This window comes from Salmo salar, chromosome 01 (assembly GCF_965601325.2).
Source record: "Salmo salar chromosome 01, fSalSal1, whole genome shotgun sequence".
Lineage (NCBI taxonomy): Eukaryota > Metazoa > Chordata > Actinopteri > Salmoniformes > Salmonidae > Salmo > Salmo salar.
The window spans coordinates 130,899,325-130,923,088 of NC_138291.1; the positions used below are offsets into that span (position 1 = coordinate 130,899,325).

The 23,764-nt window shown below is 41.1% G+C and overlaps 1 protein-coding gene across 1 annotated transcript in view; it reads left to right on the forward strand.

Moving 5' to 3' along the window:
* The first annotated feature begins 21,098 nt into the window (after positions 1-21,098).
* LOC106560722 (uncharacterized) overlaps positions 21,099-23,764 on the forward strand; it is a 33,278-nt gene continuing 30,612 nt past the window's right edge. Inside the window, exon 1 of the mRNA XM_045699135.2 lies at positions 21,099-21,117. Coding sequence (XP_045555091.1) covers positions 21,099-21,117 — 19 coding nt within the window. The remainder of the gene's footprint in view (positions 21,118-23,764) is intronic.

Consider the following 23,764-nt stretch of genomic DNA (forward strand, 5'->3'; position numbering starts at 1 on the left):
TCGTCCTCACCAGGGTCTTGACTGGACTGCAGTTCGGCGTTGTAACCGACTTCAGTGGGAAAATGCTCACCTTCGATGGCCACTGGCACACTGGAGAAGTGTTTCAACTCTACCGGGCAGATGGCAGACAGAATACATGGCGTCGTGTTTGCTGATGTCAACATTGTGAACAGAGTGCCCCATGGTGGCGGTGGGGTTATGGTAGGGGCATGCATAAGCTACGGACAATGAACACAATTGCATTTTATCGATGGCAATTTGAATGCACAGAGATACCGTGACGAGATCCTGAGCCCCACTGTCATGCCATTCATCCGCCGCCATCACCTCATGTTTCAGCATGATAATGCATTGCCCCATGTTGCAAGAAACTGTGCACAATTCCTGGAAGCTGAAAATGTCCCAGTTCTTCTATGGCCTGCACACTCACTAGACATGTCACCTGTAGAGCATGTTTGGGATGCTCTGAAACGACGTGTACAACAGCGTGTTCCAGTTCCCGCCAATATCCAGCAACTTCGCACAGCCATTGAAGAGGAGTGGGACAACATTCCACAGGCCACAATCAACAGCCTGATCAACTCTATGTGAAGGAGATGTGGGTTCCCGAGTGGCGCAGCAGTCTAAGGCACTGTATCTCAGTGCTAGAGGCGCCACTACAAACAGCCTGGTTCGATTCCAGGCTGTTTCACAACCGGCTGTGTTTGGGAGTCCCATAGGGCAGCGCACAATTGGCCCAGTGTCGTCCGAGTTTAGCCGTTGTAGGCTGTCATTTTAAATAAGAACAAAATCTTAACTGACTTGCCTAGTTAAATAAAGGTTAAATTTAAAATTTAAAAAGAAAGTGTCACACTGCATGAGGCAAATGGGTGTCACACCAGATACGGACTGGTTTTCTGATCCACGTCCCTACCTTTTTAAAAAAGATATGTGTATTCCCAGTCATGTGAAATCCATATATTAGGGCCTAATGAATTTATTTAAATTGAGTGATTTCCTTATATGAACGTAACGAAGTAACATTTTTGAAACTGTTGCATGTTGTGTTTTATTTTTGTTGAGTATACATATCTACCTCAATTTCCTCGTACCCCTCCACATCGACTCAGTACTGGTAACCCATGTAAATAGCCAAGCTACCATTGCTCATTGTGTATTTATTACTCATGTTACAATATTTATCTATTATTATTATATTTTTGGGAAGGGCCTGTAAGTAAGCATTTCACTGAGTCTAGACATGTTGTTTTACGAAGCATGTGACAATTAAAATTGTATTTTATTTAAACTGCTTATAAGCATTAGTAAACACCCCCGCTAATAGGTCAAGTTTATCTACATGAAAATAAAGTTATTAAAATAAAGAAATTAATGTAGTTCTATTTAAACATGTTGAAAGGTTTTTATTTTCATGGCGGTCCTCATCCATACCTGTCAGTTACTACACGTTTATTCAATTACCATCACAGCACCAGCTGGCGTGTGTGCGAGACCGTGTGCTGTGTGCAAAAAGTAGAATATACAAATAGCAAAGGAAAATAAATAAATATAAATATAGGCCTAGGTTTTATTTAGTTTGGTGTTTTCCACTGGTTAACCTTATCGCAATTGGTATCAAATGTTGCTGCGATGATTGATTGCACACTGCGGTATTTCACCTAACCGATACAGGCCACAATCAACAGCCTGATCAACTATGTGTCGCGCTGCACGAGGCAAATGGTGGTCACACCACATACTGACAGGTTCTGATCCATAGCCCTACCTTAAAAAAAGAACAAAATAAAAAAAAAGATATCTGTGACCAACAGATGCATATCTGTATTCCAGTCATGTGAAATCCATAAATTAGGGCCTAATTTAATTATTTCAATTGACTGATTTCAACGAAGTAAAATCGTTTAAATTCACCACGTTGCGTTTATATTTTTGTTCAATGTAATTTCTCACCTTCAGAAGTGTCTGTACTCACCACATGTTGTGTGGTTATCCTTAGATATATTCTCAAAACCTGTCAAGAGGGAATTGTTGATATGTTGTACATTTTTTATTCTAGGTCATTTTCTTCTGAAAAATGCACCAAAAAAATATTTTATTTTATAGATTAAAAAAAGCATTTATCCACAATCTGATCTGGACAATATAATCCTGTCAGTGTCTTAAAATTAAACCAACATCTTTAGGCTGACTACATCTAGTGTCCAGAAAAATGAGTTTGTGCAATATGTGTCACGTCCTGGCCAGTATAAGGGTTAATTGTTATTGTAGTTTGGTCAGGACGTGGCAGAGGGTATTTGTTTTATGTGGTTCGGGGTGGTGTTTTGGTAAAAGGGTGTTTGATTTAGTATTTCCGGGTTTTTGGGTTATGATCTATGTTTATGTAATTCTATGTTTAGTCTAGGTAGTCTGTTTCTATGTAGAGTTAATTGGGGTGGACTTCCAATTGAAGGCAGCTGTGTGGTGTTGCCTTTGATTGGAAGTCCTATATTAGTTGGGTGTGTTTGTCTGTGTGTTTTGTGGGAGATTGTTCTGTGTTTAGCCTTGTGCCTTGCCAGACTGTCTGTATATCGTTTGTTCACTTGTTTTGTTATTTTGGTGTTCATTTTGGGAAGTTAATAAACGTCAAGATGAGCTTACACATACCTGCTGCGTTTTGGTCCTCCATTACCGACGACAACCGTGACAATATGCAAATACAGTGCTTTCGGAAAGTACTCTGACACCTAGATTTTTCCAAATTTTGTTACATTATAGCCTTATTCTAAAATGGATTAAATAAATAAAAATCCTCAGCAATCTACACACAATCACCCATAATGACAAAGCAAAAACAGACGTAGAAATGTTAACTAATTCCACGACCCTCGCAAGTGTCACAAGACTCAGGGGTTAAATGTGTAATTTATATAGGTATGTAACACATACCTATATATACAGTGCATTCTGAAAGTATTCAGACCCCTTGACTTTTTCCACATTTTGTTACGTTACAGCCTTATTCTAAAATTGATTAAATTCTTTTCCCACACTGAATCTACACACAATCCCCATAATGACAAAGCAAAAACAGGGTTTCATAAATGTTTGCAAAAGAAAAAATAAAGAAAAAAATATCACATTTACCTAAGTATTCAGACCATTTACTCAGTACTTTGTTCAAGCACCTTAGGCAGTGATTACAGCCTCAAGTCTTCTTGGGTATGACGCTACAAGCTTGGCACACCTGTATTTGGGGAGTTTATCCCATTCTTCTCTGCAGATCCTCTCAAGCTCTGTTGGGTTGGATGGGGAGTGTCGTTGCACAGCTATTTTTAGGTCTCTCCAGAGATGTTCGATCCGGTTTATGTCCGGGCTCTGGCTGGGCCACTCAAGGTCATTCAGAGACTTGTCCTGAAGCCACTAATGTGTTATCTTGGCTGTGTTCTTAGGATCGTTGTCCTGTTGGAAGGGGACATTTCGCCCCAGTCTGAGGTCCTGAGCAGGTTTTCATCAAGGATCCTGCTGTACTTTGCTCCGTTCATCTTTAACTCAATCCTGACTAGTCTCCCACAGCATGATGCTGCCACCACCATGCTTCACCACAGAGATGGTTGCAGGTTTGCTCTAGACATGACACTTGGCATTCAGGCAAAATAGTTAAATCTTGGTTTCATCAGACCAGAGAATCTTGTTTCTCAAGGTCTGAGAGTCTTTAGTTGCCTTTTGGCAAACTCCAAGCATGCTGTCATGCACCTTTTTCTGAGGACCTCATGGCTTGGTTTTTGCTCTGAAATGTGGGACATTATATAGACCGGTGTGTGCCTTTCCAAATCATGTCCAATCAATTGCATTTACCACAGGTGACCTCCAATCAAGTTGAAGAAACGTTTCAAGGATGATCAATGGAAACAGGATGCAGCTGAGCTCAATTTCGAGTCTCATAGCAAAGGGTCTGAATACTAATGTAAATAAGATCATGTTTTTTAAATATTTAATACAGTTGCAAAAATTTGGAAAAACCTGTATTTGCTTTTGTCATTATGCGGTATTGTGTGTAGATTAATGAGACATTTTAAAGGCCGTAATGTAACTCAATGTAGAATAAGTCAAGAGGTCTGAATATACACACACACAATCAGTCAAAAGTTTGGACACCTACTCATTCAATCATTTTTCTTTATTTTCACTATTTTAAATAATAGGGAAGACATCAACACTATTAAATAACACATATGGAATCATGGAGTAACCGAAAAAGTGTTAAACATTTTTCAAATAGCCACCCTTTGCCTTGATGACAGCTTTGCACACTCTTGGTATTCTCTTGACCAGCTTCCCATGGAATGCTTTTCCAACAGTCTTGAAGGAGTTCCCATATATGTTGAGCACTTGTCGGCTGCTTTTTCTTCACTCTGCGTTCAAACTGATCCCAAACCATCTCAATTGGGTTAAGGATGGGTAATTGTGGATGCAGCACTTCATCACCCTTCTTGGTCAAATATCCTTACACAGCAGCACTTCATCATCCTTCTTGGTCAAATATCCTTACACAGACTGGAGGTGTGTTGGGTCGTTGTCCTGTTGAAAAACAAATGATAGTCCCACTAAGCACAAACCAGATGGGATGGCGTATCACTGCATAATGCTGTGCTAGCCATGCTGGTTAAGTGTGCCTTGAATTCTAAATAAAATCACTGACAGTGTCACCAGCAAAGCACCCCCACACCATCTCCTCCATGCTTCACGGTGGGAACCACACATGCGGAGATCATCCATTCACCTACTCTGCGTCTCACAAAGACACAACTGTTGGAACTAAAAATCTCTCATCACAACATAAGGACAAATTTCCACCAGTCTAATGTCCATTGCTCATGTTTTTTGGTCCAAGAAAATCTCTTCTTATTGGTGTCCTTTAGTAGTGGTTTCTTTGCAGCAAATATATGTTGATTTGTTTAACAGTTTTTTGGTTACTATATGATTCCATATGTGTTATTTCATAGTTTTGATGTCTTCACTATTATTCTACAATGTAAAACAATTTCAAAATAAAGAAAAACCCTTGAATAAGTAGGTGTGTCCAATGTTGACTGGTACTATATATATTTCCTGAGCTTTCTTATATCTCCTACATATAGGACAGACACTTCAAAACCTTGTTAGAATTTATTTACTTCTTATTTTTGCCATTTTTTTTATTTTGTAAATGTATGAATGTGCTATTTAATGCTTTTTTTCTGGCCTATAGTAGTAATGGTCAAATTCAATATTTTATCAAATAATACATTTGAAAGTAATACCTAAAGGGGTCCTAAAATTATCCATAGTATGATCATTGTAATGGCTGTCGTGGTGAATGGACCAAAATGCAGAAGGGATGTGGATACTCATCTTTTTAATGTAAAGAATAAAGCAAACACGAAAAAACAAGAAACACTAGACCGACAGGAACAGTATAGCAGGCTAACATAAAGCAGTGCTAAAACAACAACCCACAAACCCCAGGTGAAAAACACACTCCTAATATATGACTCCCAATCAGGAACAACGATATCCAGCTGTTCCTGATCAGGAGTCACAAGACTAACACAGAAACAGACATACTAGAAAACACATACACACTTCTTCTGCCACGTCCTGACCAAAATACTACACAACTACTCCCTCTGCATGTCAGGACGTGACAATCATAGCTAAATGATCTATAGTATGACCAATATATATATTTTTTTATTACATTTGAAAGCATTGTTTGTATTGCTGGCTTAATGCCTCGATGCTCGTTTGTTGCTAGATTCACACCTCTATTTATTTGGCTCGGATTTGACTTAAGAAATCTGCGCAGCAACAACTAGTGGTGGGCAGATTTTCATGTGAGCATTAACAGAAATACTTTCCTCCTGTTGCACAATGGTCATAATTTCCTGCAATTAGCCTATGAAACAAATTAGTCCTTACACAGGCCGACACATTTTTATTATAATGTTCAGCGGTTATGTCAAATCAGAAATTATGTTTTAAAGGATGAAAGTTCTCTAGATGGAATTGTTATTGCTACAGTTAGATTGACAAGACTTATTTGTAATACTTGTAACAGGCTGATATTTATGCAGTTGTATTTTTTTTTATTCCAGAGTAAACACTAAAGGGAGACTGGGGAAAGTGGGAAGGTAGAGGGAGAGAACAAATTCAAAGACAGCTTGCTTTTCAATGCTCAAGGAGAAAGACACAATAGATAGACTATTTCACTTTTAAACTCAATACTATTGTTTTCAATTTCATGAAGCAGTTTGTTTCTTAACCAGGCAAAGCTAAAGAGAAGGCTGGCTAAATAGTAGGCTTACGGGGAAGCAAGCGAGTCGCTTCCTTGATGTGTAGCTTATGATCGGTGTGGAGCCTCTGTCTGCCCACACTCATAGGGTGTGGCCGTCTTTCCCACTGCTAGCTAAAGAACAGAACCCTCGCTGCTCTGCACATCCAGTGCTGCTAAGATTCTGTTTATCATACTAGCCTTTCCAGTCAAAGTGCAAGTACAAGTCACGGGAAGGCGAGTGAGTCACCAATGGTCGAGTTAAAGTCGAGTCACAATTCATGAAAATCGGGACTCGAGTCCTATAACATTTACAGAAAAGACAAATGCCAGTGGTGGTGTTGCTGTTTATACTCATAACCACATTCCTGTAAAGATTAGAGGATTTCATGTTAAATACTGTTGAAGTAATGCAGCTACAGGTTCATCTGCCTCACCTAAAGCCTTCTTGTGGGAACCTGCTATAGACCACCAAGTGCTAACAGTCAGCCATACAACTGCTGAACAACTAATCAAATGGCCACCGGACTATTTAGATTGACACCCCTCCCCACCATTTATTTTGTACACTGCTACTACTTGTTGTTTATTATCTATGCATAGTCACTTCACCCCTACCTACAAATTACCTTGTCTAACCTGACCCACTGTCACGTCCTGGCCAGTATAAGGGTTAATTGTCATTGTAGTTTGGTCAGGATGTGGCAGAGGGTATTCGTTTTATGTGGTTCGGGGTGGTGTGTTTGTTGAAGGGGCATTTGATTTAAGTATTCCGGGGTTTTTGGGCACTGTTTGATTTTATGGATTCTATGTTTAGTCTAGTGTGTCTGTTTCTATGTTTGGTTAATTGGGGTTGGGACTCTCAGTTGAAGGCAGGTGTTGTCTATTTGCCTTTGATTGAGAGTCCCATATATTAGGGTGTGTTTGTCATTTGAGGGAGATTGTTCTGTGTTTAGCCTTGTGCCTTGCCAGACTGTTTTGTTGATCGTTTGTTATTTTTGGTGTTCATTTTGAATGTATTAAACGTCAAGATGAGCATACACATACCTGCTGCATTTTGGTCTCATCACTACGACAACTGTGACACCCACCGCACATTGATTCGGTACCCCCTGTATATAGCCTCGTTATTGTGTGTTACTTTTTACTTTAGTTTATTTGGTAAATATTTCCTTAACTCTTCTTGAACTGCACTGTTGGTTAAGGGCTTGTAAGTAAGCATTTCACGGTAAGGTCTACACCTGTTGTATTCAGCGCATGTGACAAATAACATTTGATTTGATTTTGATGTTGATCACATCTTTACTAATGCTGCAGAAATGTGCTTGAAAGCAGTATCCAGAGCCATCGGATGTAGTGATCACAATATAGTAGCTATATCTAGGAAAACCAAAGTTCCAAAGGCTGGGCCTAACAGTGTATAAGAGGTCATACAATACATTTTGTAGTGATTCCTATGTTGTTGATGTAAAGAATATCTGTTGGTCCATGATGTGTAATGAGGAGTAAACAGACTTTGCACTTGACACATTTATGAAATTACTTCAGTTACCAATAAGTACGCACCCATTAAGAAAATAACTTTAAAAACTTAAATTGATGAAGAATTGAAAAACGGTATGGTTAAGAGAGATGAGGTAATGGCAAATAAGTCTGGCTGCACAACCAATTGGCAAACTTACTGCAAATTGAGAAATGTGACTAAACTGAAAAAGAAGAAACTACACTACTAAACAAAGATAAATGACAAAGAATGATAGTAAAAAGCTTTCGAGCACCTTCAATTCTGGGGAAAAAAAGGGAAACTCAGCGCCATCATTCATTATGGCTCATTCATTACAAAACCGACTGATATTGCCAACTACTTTAATACAATTTTAATGGCAAGATTAGCAAATTTAGCCATGACTTGCCAGAAAAAATATACTTGGATGTGTAGTGTCAGTGTATCTGACCAAATTATGAAAGACAAAAATTGCCATTTTGAATTCTGTGAAGTGAGTGTGGGAAGAGGTGAAAAAATGATTGCCTATCAACAATGACAAGCCACTGGGGTATGACAACTTGGATGGAACACTGATGATAATAGCCGACGATATTGCCACTCCTACTTGCCATATCTTCAATACCTTCTGAATTCTGATAAGGTTGTTAATCCAAACAGTTCCATAATGAGGAAATTCTACATGGATGTGTGTGTCAGACTCCCTGCTCTCTCTCAGTAGCGATGAGTGTGTAACATCACTGAGGAAGCGAAACAAGTAAAAAAAGCCTTATTGTAACCCGTTATAATTGCACCACCATGATATACAATAAGGCAGCGACAACAAAAAGAGAGTAACACAGTGGCGGAATAAATTCAACTACACATACATTTGTTTGATCATAAAGCAAAATCTGTCCGGTGAAGTCAGCAAAGCAAATATTGCATGTAACAAACAGTTATATCATCTGCAGCATGGTCAAGCAAGTTAATGTTTGACAGTTCACAAAACTGCTAAGGAGCACTGCCTCCGCTATTCAAGCACAACTTAAAACATTTAAACATTAAATCAACAACTTCATCAGAAAGTATTCAGACCCTTTGACTTTTCCACATTTTGTTACGTTACAGCCTTATTCTAAAATGTATTAATTTGTACAGTTGAAGTCGGAAGTTTACATACTGTGGCAGACCAGGGGGTTTGGTCAAGACGTTTACCCATATCAGACACAGACAGAGAAGGATTAGCTCATTTTCAAGGGTGTTTATTTAAATAGATCAAAAAGAAAAGGATAGGTCTCCCCTATGAGACCCTCTCCGGGATGCCGTCTTCTGGTATTCCGGATCTGGCTGTATCCTGTCGGTAACAAAAATGAACTCCCTCTTCTTACCTCTGCAACGAGCAATACCATGGGAGTCCTTACTTACTTACTTACTTACTACTACTACTACTACTACTACTACTACTACTACTACTACTACTACTACTACTACTACTACTACTACTACTACTACTACTACTACTACTACTACTACTACTACTACTACTACTACTACTACTACTACTACTACTACTACTACTCCTCCTCCTCCTCCTCCTCCACCACCACTCCCTATTCCCTCTTGGGTGCTGCCCTTCTGGCAGCTTTATGGGCCTTGCACAGCTGGTGAGTAATCCACCTTTGATTACTCACCAACTCCCAATTAACCCCCTTGAGGTGTGTTGGGTCATTGTCTTGTTGAAAAACAAATGATAGTCCCACTAAGCACAAACCAGATGGGATGGCATATCGCTGTAGAATGCTGTGGGAGCCATGCTGGTTAATTGTGCCTTGAATTCTAAATAAATAATTGACAGTGTCACCAGCAAAGCACCCCCACACATCACACCACCACCTCCATGCTTCATGGTGGGAACTACACATGCAGAGATAATCCGTTCACCTACTCTGCGTCTCACAAAGACACGGCAGTTGGAACCAAAAATCTCTCATTTGGACTAATCAGACAAAAGGACAGATTTCCATGGGTCTAATATCCATTGAATCTGTTTCTGATTCTGTTTCTTGGCCCAATTATTGGTGTCCTTTAGTAGTGGTTTCTTTGCAGCAAGTTGACTATGAAGGCCTGATTCACGCAGTCGCCTCTGAACTGTTGATGTTGAGATGTCTGTTACTTGAACTCTGTGAAGCATTTATTTGGGCTGCAATATGAGGTGCAGTTAATTCTAATGAACTTATCTTCTGCAGCAGAGGTAACTCTGGGTCTTCCTTTCCAATGGCTGTCCTCATGAGAGCCAGTTTCATCATAGCGCTTGATGGTTTTGCGACTGCACACGTTCAAAGTTCTTGAAATTTTACGGCTTGACTGACCTTCATGTCTTAAAGTAATGCTTATTTGCTTATTTGAGCTGTTCTTGTCATAATATGGACTTGGTCTTTTACCAAATAGAGATATCTTCTGTATACCACCCCTTCCATGTCACAGCACAACTGATTGGCTGAAACGCATTAAGAAGGAAAGTAATTCCACAAATGTACTTTTAACAAGGCACACCTGTTAATTGAAATGCATTCCAGGTGAAGTTGGTTGACAGAGTGTCCAAAGTTGTCATCAAGGCAAAGGGTGACTACTTGGAAGAATCAAAAATCAAAAATATATTGTGATGAAACATTTTTTCTGTTATTTCATTGTTTTTATTGTCTTCACTATTATTCTACAATGTAGAAAATAGTAAACATAAAGAAAAACCTTGGAATAGGTAGGTGTGTCCAACGTTTGTACTGGGACTCAATATATAAGCAACATTTCTGCTGAGGTTTATTTCTGTCTGTGATAATCCATAGATTAGGGCATAATGAATTTATTTCAATTGACTGATTTCCTTCTATGAACTGTAACTCAGTTAAGTCTTTGAAATGGATGCCTGTTGCATATATATTTTTGTTCATTATATACTGCTCAAAAAAATAAAGGGAACACTTAAACAACACATCGTAGATCTGAATGAAAGAAATAATCTTATTAAATACTTTTTTCTTTACATAGTTGAATGTGCTGACAACAAAATCACACAAAAATAATCAATAGAAATCCAATTTATCAACCCATGGAGGTCTGGATTTGGAGTCACACTAAAAATTAAAGTGGAAAACCACACTACAGGCTGATCAAACTTTGATGTAATGTCCTTAAAACAAGTCAAAATGAGGCTCAGTAGTGTGTGTGGCCTCCACGTGCCTGTATGACCTCCCTACAACGCCTGGGCATGCTCCTGATGAGGTGGCGGATGGTCTCCTGAGGGATCTCCTCCCAGACCTGGACTAAAGCATCTGCCAACTCCTGGACAGTCTGTGGTGCAACGTGGCGTTGGTGGATGGAGCGAGACATGATGTCCCAGATGTGCTCAATTGGATTCAGGTCTGGGGAATGGGCGGGCCAGTCCATAGCATCAATGCCTTCCTCTTGCAGGAACCGCTGACACACTCCAGCCACATGAGGTCTAGCATTGTCTTGCATTAGGAGGAACCCAGGGCCAACCGCACCAGCATATGGTCTCACAAGGGGTCTGAGGATCTCATCTCGGTACCTAATGGCAGTCAGGCTACCTCTGGCGAGCACATGGAGGGCTGTGCGGCCCCCCAAAGAAATGCCACCCCACACCATGACTGACCCACCGCCAAACCGGTCATGCTGGAGGATGTTGCAGGCAGCAGAACGTTCTCCACGGCGTCTCCAGACTCTGTCACGTCTGTCACGTGCTCAGTGTGAACCTGCTTTCATCTGTGAAGAGCACAGGGCGCCAGTGGCGAATTTGCCAATCTTGGTGTTCTCTGGCAAATGCCAAACGTCCTGCACGGTGTTGGGCTGTAAGCACAACCCCCACCTGTGGACGTCGGGCCCTCATACCACCCTCATGGAGTCTGTTTCTGACCGTTTGAGCAGACACATGCACATTTGTGGCCTGCTGGAGGTCATTTTGCAGGGCTCTGGCAGTGCTTCTCCTGTTCCTCCTTGCACAAAGGCGGAGGTAGCGGTCCTGCTGCTGGGTTGTTGCACTCCTACGGCCTCCTCCACGTCTCCTAATGTACTGGCCTGTCTCCTGGTAGCGCCTCCATGCTCTGGACACTATGCTGACAGACACAGCAAACCTTTTTGCCATAGCTCGCATTGATGTGCCATCCTGGATGAGCTGCACTACCTGAGCCACTTGTGTGGGTTGTAGACTCCGTCTCATGCTACCACTAGAGTGAAAGCACCGCCAGCATTCAAAAGTGACCAAAACATCAGCCAGGAAGCATAGGAACTGAGAAGTGGTCTGTGGTCCCCACCTGCAGAACCACTCCTTTATTGGGGGTGTCTTGCTAATTGCCTATAATTTCCACCTGTTGTCTATTCCATTTGCACAACAGCATGTGAAATTTATTGTCAATCAGTGTTGCTTCCTAAGTGGACAGTTTAATTTCACAGAAGTGTGATTGACTTGGAGTTACATTGTGTTGTTTAAGTGTTCCCTTTATTTTTTTGAGCAGTGTATATTACTTTCCATAGAATGAAGCAGGTATGATATGGAGCAAAGTTTATTTTGCAGAGTGCAGACTGTCATGTGAAGCTTTATATTTAGCTATCAGCACGTAAGTAGGACTTTACATGCGCAATTGTCTAATGCCTGTCAGCAACAGCGCTATGCATTCGTCATCAACTTAACCACCCCCATAGTTCATCAGCGGACACAGATTGGTCTGATGCAACTGTGATGGGAAAAGGTGGGGCTAATGCTCACGCCTTCGCAGCCCTACCAGACTGAGATCCTTGCAGCAACATTCCTGTAAGCTTGCGAGATCAGGCAGCTTAGCGAGGTTAGCTTTATTGTCCACTGTGTGAATTCTGGATTGACATGGAGGAGATTCAAAAGGCCCTGCTGCCTGCCTTCTCTGTGTGACTGGATGCCAGCCTTTTTGACTATACATAGAATGATTCATCTATGCAAATACTGATGTCATTATTAGACTGGTTACTGTAGAGAGAGAGATTAGAAACTGTGCAGATCAACTTAGTCACTGAGGTCATTGGACAATCCAAGTCATTGGACAATTCCCAGCTTCTGCAGATTCTGAGTAGGATTACACAATTCTGGTAACTTTCCCAAAGTTATGTTTTTTTCAGAAATCCTGCTTGGAGGATTCCCTTCCTGCTTATTCTTTCCTTATTTCAGGAATTCTCCAACTGGGGATGACATAGCCGGTTTGGGGCATCTGACAGCCGGTTTGCTATGGGTCTTCAGAAACGCTACTGTCCTTGGTCAATCAATGTGATGTCAAGTCTAGCCTTGGTCTAGGCCCCTGTCTGAGCATTCATGAGAAGCTTTCTTTTTTTCACTTCTAGATTTAAGAAGTTCACAGTTAAAGGGCATTTATAACTCAGCTCAGAAATATGCCTGTCATTCTAAGGTCCACTGCAGCGTTCTAAAACCTTGTAAAATTCCAGATTTTTTTTTCTCATACTTCACTTTCATGTACGTATATCCCAAGACCCATCAACTGCTGTAGAATATGTTGTTTTACTAACAGTGGCAATAACTGAAAGTTTGAGCTGCATTTATTTAAGCAAAGACTGAAGTCAGCTACTACTTTTTATGGTTAAACTCTTGAGTATGAACTTCCTACTCATATTGAATATATTGTGGGCTAATACTCATGCACATGGTTATGGAATGCTGAGTGAAGGATTTGCTATGCGAACCAGATGTGATCGAATAAAACTTCTTACACAGCTCCAGAAATTTCTCCTACCACCGTCAAAACAACAAACACTAACATTGAAATGCACGCTCTACTGGTTCCTTGGTTAGCCAAAAGGAATGCCAAAGAAGATCCACTGCAGCATTCTAAGGACCTTGTAAAATTCCTGGAAAAGGTTTCTCATACTTCACTTTCATCTACATAAACTCAGCAAAAAAAGAAATGTCTCTCTTTCAGGACCCTGTCTTTCAAAGATAATTCGTAAAAATCCAAATAACTTAACAGATCTTCATTGTAAAGGGTTTAAAAACACTGTTTCCCATGCTTATTCAATGAAACATAAACAATTAATGAACATGCACCTGTGGAACGGTTGTTAAGACACTAACTGCTTACAGAGAGTAGGCAATTAAGGTCACAGTTGTGAAAACTCAGGACACTAGAGAGGCCTTTCTACTGACTCTGAAAAACACCAAAAGAAAGATACCCAGGCTCCCTGCTCATCTGTGTGAACATGCCTTAGGCATGCTGCAAGGAGGCATGAGGACTGCAGATATGGCCAGGGCAATAAATTGCAATGTCTGTACTGTGAGATGCCTAAGACAGTGCTACAGGGAGACAGGACGGACAGCTGATCATCCTCGCAGTGTCAGACCAAGTGTAACAACAATTGCACCGGATCGGTACATCTGAACATCACACCTGCGGGACAGGTACTGGATGGCAACAACAACTGCCCGAGTTACACCAGGAATGCACAATCCCTCCATCAGTGCTCAGACTGTCCGCAATAGGCTGAGAGAGGCTGGACTGAGGGCTTGTAGGCCTGTTGTAAGACAGGTCCTCACCAGACATCACCGGCAACAACGTCGCCTATGGGCACAAACCAACCGTTGCTGGACCAGACAGGACTGGCAAAAAGTTATCTTCACTTACGAGTCGCGGTTTTGTCTCACCAGGGGTGAAGGTCGGGTTCGCATTTAGCAGGCAAAAACCTGAGAAGATTCCTTACAGGAAGTGGCCTGTCTGACCATTTCTTGGGCTTCTACATTCTCTTTATTGAAAACTGAGGATCTCTGCTGTAACGTGACACTTCCTACGGCTCCCATAGGCTCTCAGAAGGCGGCAAAAAGCTGAATGATGTCTTTGCAGCCCCTGGCTGAAAAACATTAGCGCATTTGGTAAGTGGTCGATCAGAGGACAATGAGACACGTGCACGAGGCGACACCATGTTTTTATTTTCTCTGTCTTTGAACGTAAACAGGGTTTCCCGGTCGGAATATTATCGCTTTTTTACGAGAAAAATAGCATAAAAATTTATTTTAAACAGCGTTGACATCAGATGACAACCCTAGGACATTATGTTATACAATACATGCATGTTTTGTTCAATCAAGTTCATATTTATATCAAAAACCAGCTTTTTACATTAGCATGTGACGTTCAGAACTAGCATACCCCCCGCAAACTTCCGGGGAATTCGCTAACATTTTACTAAATTACTCACGATAAACGTTCACAAAAAGCATAACAATTATTTAAAGAATTATAGATACAGACCTCCTCTATGCACTCGAAATGTCCAATTTTAAAATAGCTTTTTGGTGAAAGCACATTTTGCAATATTCTAAGTACATAGCCCAGGCATCACGGGCTAGCTATTTAGACACCCGGCAAGTTTAGCACTCACCATAATCATATTTACTATTATAAAAGTTTGATTACCTTTTGTTGTCTTCGTCAGAATGCACTCCCAGGACTGCTACTTCAATAACAAATGTTGGTTTGGTCCAAAATAATCCATCGTTATATCCGAATAGCGGCGTTTTGTTCGTGCGTTCCAGACACTATCCGAAATGGTAAAGAAGGGTCGTGCGCATGGCGCAATTCGTGACAAAAAAATTCTAAATATTCCCTTACCGTACTTCGAAGCATGTCAACCGCTGTTTAAAATCAATTTTTATGCCATTTTTCTCGTAGAAAAGCGATAATATTCCGACCGGGAATCTCCTTTTCGGCAAACAGAGGAAAAAAATCACAAAGACGGGGGCGGTCAGGTCACGCGCCTAAGCCCAGAGTCCCTTGATCGGCCACTTGAGAAAGGCGATAATGTATTTCAGCCTGGGGCTGGGATGACGACATTCAGGTTTTTCCTGGGCTCTGAGCGCCTGTGGACGACGTAGGAAGTGTCACGTTAGAGCAGAGATCCCTTGTAAAAGATAGAGATGGCAAAGAAGTTCCAGAAATGGTCAGACAGGCCACTTCCTGTAAAGGAATCTCTCAGGTTTTGACCTGCCATTTGAGTTCTGTTATACTCACAGACACCATTCAAACAGTTTTAGAAACTTTAGGGTGTTTTCTATCCATATGTAATAAGTATATGCATATTCTAGTTACTGGGTAGGAGTGGTAACCAGATTAAATCGGGTACGTTTTTTATCCAGCCGTGTCAATACTGCCCCCTAGCCCTAACAGGTTAAAATGGTGTAAAATAGTCATATGTTTTAGAAATTGAAGTAATAACATTTCTAAGGTATTTGAATAACGCGCCAATTGATTCCACTGGCTGTTGAGTAGGTGGGACGATTTCGTCCCACCTACCCTAGAGAGGTTATGTTCAAAATAATATAGATTTTTTTTAATTCAGTGGGTGCGGCTTATATTCAGGTGCGCTCAATAGACCGGAAATTACGGTAGTGTACCACATTTGACCAGAACTAAGTCTCCTAGTGGGCTGTCATGATAACAGTCTAACAGCAGCCTACTGCTGGCTGGCTGTAGTGCTGTAGTGTGGTGTTGTATGTTAATCAGTTTGATTTCATAATTGATATTGTGTGAAGGCAGAAAGAGAGAGAGGGCACAGGGCCACAGAGTGGATCCACACACACCAAATGGCTGGGTCGGGTCACATGCCTGTGCACAGAGGTCACTGTGATGTATGAACCCTATTCAGCACTGATCTGACTCTAATCTTTGGCAGCACATAGCGTGTGTGTGTCTCAATTTAAATCGATAACTCCATGCAAAGTGTTGACAGTAACACCAGCCCAAACTGGCCGTGACACGGATGCTAAAATCATGGCAGAACAATTATCCTCTGTCCTAGTGCCATTTTGTTTTTTACTGATATGTTCTGGTGCTTCAGATTTTCACATTAAACCTTCACCTTTTAAAGCTGTTCAGATTGGAATTAATTTTGACATGATGAGAGGCTTAAAATGGTATTTTATGTGACTCAATGCTTTAGTGTAACATTCAGTGGTCATGGTCATATGACATCAATTAAAGAGTGTCTTCTCCTTTCCATAAAACCAATGATGCATAATATAATGAGTTTACACAACCTTTCTCAGGCATTAAACCTTGTCACCATGTCCAGATAGATATGTCTAATGTAGAACAGATATGCTTGTCTGAGTCATTTAGAATAAGGAGTCAGGGCAGTTCTATTTATTGCATTTCTATCTGCAACATTTCGTCATCCCTGTCTTCTGCAGACTGTATGAATGTGCAACCACAGAATTATAATTCGATTTTTTTTAATAAATATATATTTAAGGTATTAAGTAAAATGCGTTTATTTGAATGGCACTCCCTGACGAAGGCCATGCAGACAAATGCACCAGAGTTATTTAATCTATGCATTATAATTATTACACTACCATTCAAACATTTGCGTTCACTTAGAATTGTCCTTGTTTTCCATGAAAGCATACATGAAATGAGTTGCAAAATGATTAGGAAATATAGTCAAGGTTATAAATAATGATTTTTTTTAATTGAAGGCCAGCTTCCCGGAGTCGCCTCTTCACTGTTAACGTTGAGACTGGTGTTTTGCGGGTACTATTTGTCATGACGTTGGCCTGTGGGTAAGGTTTATGACCCCCCCCCCCCCCCCCCCCATAAATACCTTTCTCTCTTCCCCTCTCTGAATCTACTGAAGGACGTGAATAGCCTGTGTTAAATATAGAGAGTCTGGGAACATCAAACAAATGGGGAAAAGGAACCATATTTTGTTAATAAAACCAGTTGGAAATATGCTTGATAACGTAATGAGTATGGATTTCATTTCAGTTGTCATATGAGACATTATGATTGATGACAGGACGACATAAACTGTACCTGGGAAAGTATCCACCCTCTAGTTATCAGAGTCACATGGAATTGTTATGCAATTGAAATGTTTGATATTGAAAATGTTTGTTAGGAGATTAAATGTAATTTTAGCTTCCAAACGAGAGAATTGGGTTTTCATAAGGAAAGTGCCCTGCTCGATCAGTGGCCCAACCCTGTGAAGAGACAGCGGTTATAAACAATGAAACACCTCCCTCCCCCTCTCCACTATATAATCCTTTGACGAAAAGATAACCAGGTAGTTCCAGTACGGGAGGTCTGCAGCCTCTACGTTAGAAGGACACACATGTCAAGTACAGAACTAAGCCAACCTCGGCGTGAGCTTTGGTGGCGAATGGTATGAACTTTGAGCTTATTCACTACAGAAGTGCTACTTCCTAGCCGTTGAGTTAGCAGCGGCCGCTGCTTACGTGGGCTAGGAAAGGACGGACGACGGATCCAGTCTAACAGACGGACGAAGATACCACCACTTATCCAATTTACCACCAGAGACATTCTTAAGAGTTTACAGGAAGATCTGTTGGCCAACCCGGCCAGCATCTACGACCAATCTACCGAAGCGCAGCTCAGAGTAAATATTTATTGCATTTTCCTTTTCCAAATGGGCGGTAATTTAGAATGCATAAGATAATGTATTTACGATAGCATAGCTGCTGTTTCTCTGTTCCTAAATCTTCCCGCTCTTTCATTCAAGCCCAACCCCCTTTCCTTTGTGTAACCAGCTTTCATACAGGTTCCGTTCACCAGGGACGTTTTCTGTATGACATCATTGTATTCTGTGTATTTGTAATTCTGTGTGATTAGTTAGGTATTTAGTAAATAAATAATTAAACCCAATTTGGTATTGCTGATTCAACTTGTTAGCCAGGGTTCGTGAAGATAACCAAGAATTTACAACTTTCATTATGAGACTGAAAATAAGACAAGGGTTAACATTGACTGCTATCGATGTAAAATATTACTAAGTATTTTAAGAGTTTATTCGGAAGATAACGGCTCTATAAACGTTCTTCCGTGGTGCCCCGACTTTCTAGTTAATTACATTTACATGATTAGCTTAATCAGGTAATATTAATTACAGAGAAATCATTTTATAAGTTAGCATGTCATATCACTTAATCCGGCATAGCCAAAGACACGACATATTTAATGAAGGTGCCAGTTGAGGACTTGTGAGGCGTCTGTTTCTCAAACTAATGTCCTCTAGCTCAGTTGTGCACCGGGGCCTCCCACTCCTCTTTCTATTCTGGTTAGAGCTGTTCTGTGAAGAGAGTAGTACACAACGTAGTATGAGATCTTCCATTGGTTGGCAATTTCTCACATGGAATAGCCTTCATTTCTCAGAACAAGAACAGACTGACGAGTTTCAGAAAAAAGTATTTGTTTCTGGCCATTTTGAGCCTGTAATCGAACCCACAAATGCTGATGCTCCAGATACTCAACTAGTCTAAAGAAGGCCAGTTTTATTGCTTCTTTAATCACAACTACAGTTTTCAGCTGTGCTAACATAATTGCAAAAGGGTTTTCTAATGATCAATTAGCCTTTTAAAATGATAAACTTGAATTAGCTAACACAACGTGCCATTGTAACACAGGAGCGACAGTTGCTCATAATGGGCCTCTGTACACCTATGTAGATATTCCATTCAAAATCAACCATTTTCCAGCTACAATAGTCATTTACAACATTAACAATGTCGACACTGTATTTCTGATCAATTTGATATAATGGACAAAAAAAATGTTTTTCTTTAAAAAACAAGGACATCTCTAAGTGACCCCAAACTTTTGAATGGTAGTGTATATGAAGTTATTATATGGAGAGTGCCTTGATCCTCTTCTGTTTTTGATGACCAATTTGCCCCTTTTACCTTTTATCTACATAGACCTACTATTGTGTACCCTAGCAGCACTTCCCTTTATTCATTTTTCTATAAGGTTTTAAAGGTCCAATGCAGTAATTTTCATCTCAATATATTATTTCTGGGTAACAATTAAGTACCTTACTGTGATTGTTTTCAATTAAAATTGTAAAGCAATTTACAAAAATAGCTTTTTAGCAAAGAGCAATTTCTCAAGCAATAATTGTGCTAGGACTGTCTGGGAGTGGTCTGAGCGGGGAGGGTAAAACTGGCTGTTGGTGGCAGAGAGAATTGGAACTCTTTCTTATTGGTCTATTAACTACACTGAACAAAAATATAAAAGCAAGATGCAACAATTTATATGATTTTACTGAGTTACAGTTCATATAAGGAAATCAGTAATTTTAAATAAATTCATTATGCCCTAATCTATGGTTTACACATGACTGGGAATCCAGATATGCATGTGATGGTCACAGATACCTTAAAAATATAGGTAGGGGTGTAGATCAGAAAAACAGTCAGTATCTGGTGTGACCACCATTACCCTTATGCAGCGGGGGGCAGGTAGCCTAGCCTTTAAGAGTGTTGGGCCTGTAACCAAAAGGTTGCTGGTTTGAATCCCAGATCTGTTGATGTGCCCTTTAGCCCTTAACCCATTTGTAAGTCACTCTGGATAAGAGTCTCTGCTAAATTTACTCAAATGTAAAGCTAAAATGCAGCGTGACATATCTCCTTCGCATAGAGTTGATCAGGCTGTTGATTGTGGCCTGTGGAATGTTGTCCCACTCCTCTTCAATGGCTGTGCGAAGTTTCTGGATATTGGCAGGATCTGGACTACTCTGTCGTACACGTTGATCCAGAGCATCCCAAACAAGCTCAATGGGTGACATGTCTGGTGAATATGCAGACCATAGAAGAACTGGGACATTTTCAGCTTCAAGGAATTGTGTACACATGATTGTGACATAGGGTCGTACATTACCAAATCAAATGTTATTTGTCACATGCGCCGAATACGACAGGTGTAGGTAGACCTTACAGAGAAATGCTTACTTACAAGCCCTTAACCAACAATGCTTTAAGAAGTTAAGAAGAAAAACGTGTTAAGTAAAAAATAGATAAGTAAAAGTTACAAATAATTAAACAGCAGCAGTAAAATAACAATTGCGAGGCTATATACAGGGGTTACCAGTTCAGAGCCAATGTGCGGGGGCACCGGTTAGTCGAGGTAATTGAGGTAATATGTACATGTAGGTAGAGTTAAAGTGACCATGCATGGATAATAAACAGAGAGTAGCAGAAGCGTAAAAGAGGGGCCAGGGTGGCCCTTTGATTATCATGCTGAAACATGAGGTGATGGCAGCAGATCTTTGTGCATTCAAATTGCCATTGATAAAATGCAATTGTGTTTGTTGTGTGTAGCTTATGCCTGCCCATAGTATAACCCCACCGCCCCCATGGGGCACTCAGTTTCACAACGTTGACATCAGCAAACCGCTCACCCACACGACGCCATACACGCTGTCTGCCATCTGCCCGGTACAGTTGAAACCGGGATTCATCCTTGAAGTGCACACTTCTCCAGCATGCCAGTGGCCATCGAAGGTGAGCCTTTGCCCACTGAAATTGGATACGACGCCGAACTGCAGTGAAGTCAAGACCCTGGTGAGGACGACAAGCACGCCGATGAGCTTCCCTGAGGCTGTTTCTGACAGTTTGTGCAGAAATTCTTTAGTAATGCAAACTCACAGTTTCATCAGCTATCCGGGTGGCTGGTCTCAGACGGTCCCACAGGTGAAGAAGCTGATGTGGAGATCCTGGGCTGGCGTGATTACATGTGGTCTGTGGTTATGAGGCCGGTTGGACGTACTGCCAAATTATCTTAAACGACGTTGGAGGTAGTTTATGGTAGAGAAATTAATATTAAATTCTCTGACAACAGCTCTGGTGGACATTCCTGCAGTCAGTGTGCCAATTGACGGCGGTCATCTCCTGGGTAGAGGGAGGCTCGGGACAGACTGTTAGCAAGGTGAGCATGGAGCCTCAGACTGTCGCTGGAGCATCAGCTCTGCTCCTACCAGCCCCTAGTCTGCTGCACCTTTATACAACATGCATGGGAAGGATATAGAAATTAGATACATAGAACTGAGTTTCCAGTGTCTCCTGATCCATCTGTCTCAGCCTACAGTATTTATGCTGCAGCAGTTTGTGTCCGGGGGCTAGTGTCAGTCTGTTATATCTGGAGTATTTCTCCTGTATTATCCAGTGTCCTGTGTGAATGTAAGTATGCTATCTCTAATTTTCTTTCTTTCTTTCTCTCTCTCAGAGGACCTGAGCCCTAGGACCATGCCTCAGGGCTACCTGGCCTCATGACTCCTTGCTGTCCCCAGCCTACCTGGCCGTGCTGCTGCTCCAGTTTCAACTGTTCTGCCTGCGGCTATGGAATCCTGACCTGTTCACCGGATGTGCTACCTGTCCCAGACCTGCTGTTTTCAACTCTCTAGAGACAGCAGAAGCTGTAGAGATACTCTGAATGATCGGCTATGAAAAGCCAACTGACATTTACTCATAAGGTGCTGACCTGTTGCACCCTCGACAATCACTGTGATTATTATTTGACCCTGCTGGTCATCTATGAACATTTGAACATCTTGGCCATGTTCTGTTATAATCTCCACCCGGCACAGCCAGAAGAGGACTGGCCACCCCTCATAGCCTGGTTCCTTTCTAGGTTTCTTCCTAGGTTTTGGCCTTTCTAGGGAGTTTTTCCTAGCCACCGTGCTTCTACACCTGCATTGCTTGCTGTTTGGGGTTTTAGGCTGGGTTTCGATACAGCACTTTGTGACATCAGCTGATGTAAGAAGGGCTTTATAAATAAATTTGATTTGATTTGCTCACATCCACTATCACACTCACTATCACACCTCAAATCTAAGGTAGCCTCCCTACCTCTCAGGCTTAGAGCTGGATCAAAGCTGTCTCCTTGAATTGTGTCTTTGTGAAACACAGCTACTGCATGATTCAGATAGAACACGTAGGCCTAATTTACAGCACAACACAGTACAGTATGTGTTTGTAACTCAACCTCTTCTTACTCTGTAGACTGTTTTCCTTCCCCACTGTAGAATTTATTTTGTCCTGAATTTGTGAAGATGATGAACGAGCCATGTGCTGCCTTAACTGTTCCTTCTTCAATAATGGTGAGACTCATTACATCGATGCGTTTCACACAGGCTACTAGAGCGAACTGATTAGAGACTGGTTGTGGAAGTGAGGGTTATGTCAGTGGAATGGAATGGGTCTTTCCTCTCCTCTTCAGATCTGGGTTCAAACCGTATTTGCTTTTATTTGAATCATTTAGCTGTTCATACATACAGTTGAAGTCAGAAGTTTACATACACTTAGGTTGGAGTCATTAACAAAACTCATTTTTCAACCACTCCACAAATTTCTTGTTAACAAACTATAGTTTTGGCAAGTCGGTTAGGACATCTACTTTGTGCATGACACAAGTAATTTTCTCCAACAATTGTTTACGTAGAGATTATTTCACTTATAATTCACTGTATCACAATTCCAGTGGGTCAGAAGTTTACATACACTAAGTTGACCGTGCCTTTAAACAGCTTGGAAAATTCCCGAAAATGATGTCATGGCTTTAGAAGCTTCTGATAGGCTAATTGACATAATTTGAGTCAATTGGAGTTGTACCTATGGCCGTATTTCAAGGCCTACCTTCAAACTCAGTGCCTCTTTGCTTGACATCATGGGAAAATCAGAAGAAATCAGCCAAGACCTCAGAAAAAAGTCTAGTTCATCCTTGGGAGCAATTTCCAAACGTCAGAAGTTACCACGCTCATTTGTACAAACATAATACGCCAGTATAAACACCTTGCTTTGCTGCAGGAGGGACTGGTGCACTTCACAAAATAGATGGCATCATGAGGGAGGAAAATTGTGGATATATTGAAGCAACATCTCAAGACATCAGTCAGGAAGTTAAAGCTTGGTCTCAAATAGGTCTTCCAAACGGACAAACACCCCAAGCATACTTCCAAAGTTGTGGCAAAATGGGCCGGTCATCCTGCTAGGCTAACACGTCTGTCTGTTGTTTTGTCTGTTGCCGTCTATTGCTGTAGCGACAATGACGACAATCTCTACGGTTATTGGTATAGGTATGATGCCTCTGGGTCTGTACATCTACACACACTCCTGTGTGGAGGCAGGCACCATCAGAATGCCTTACTTTAAT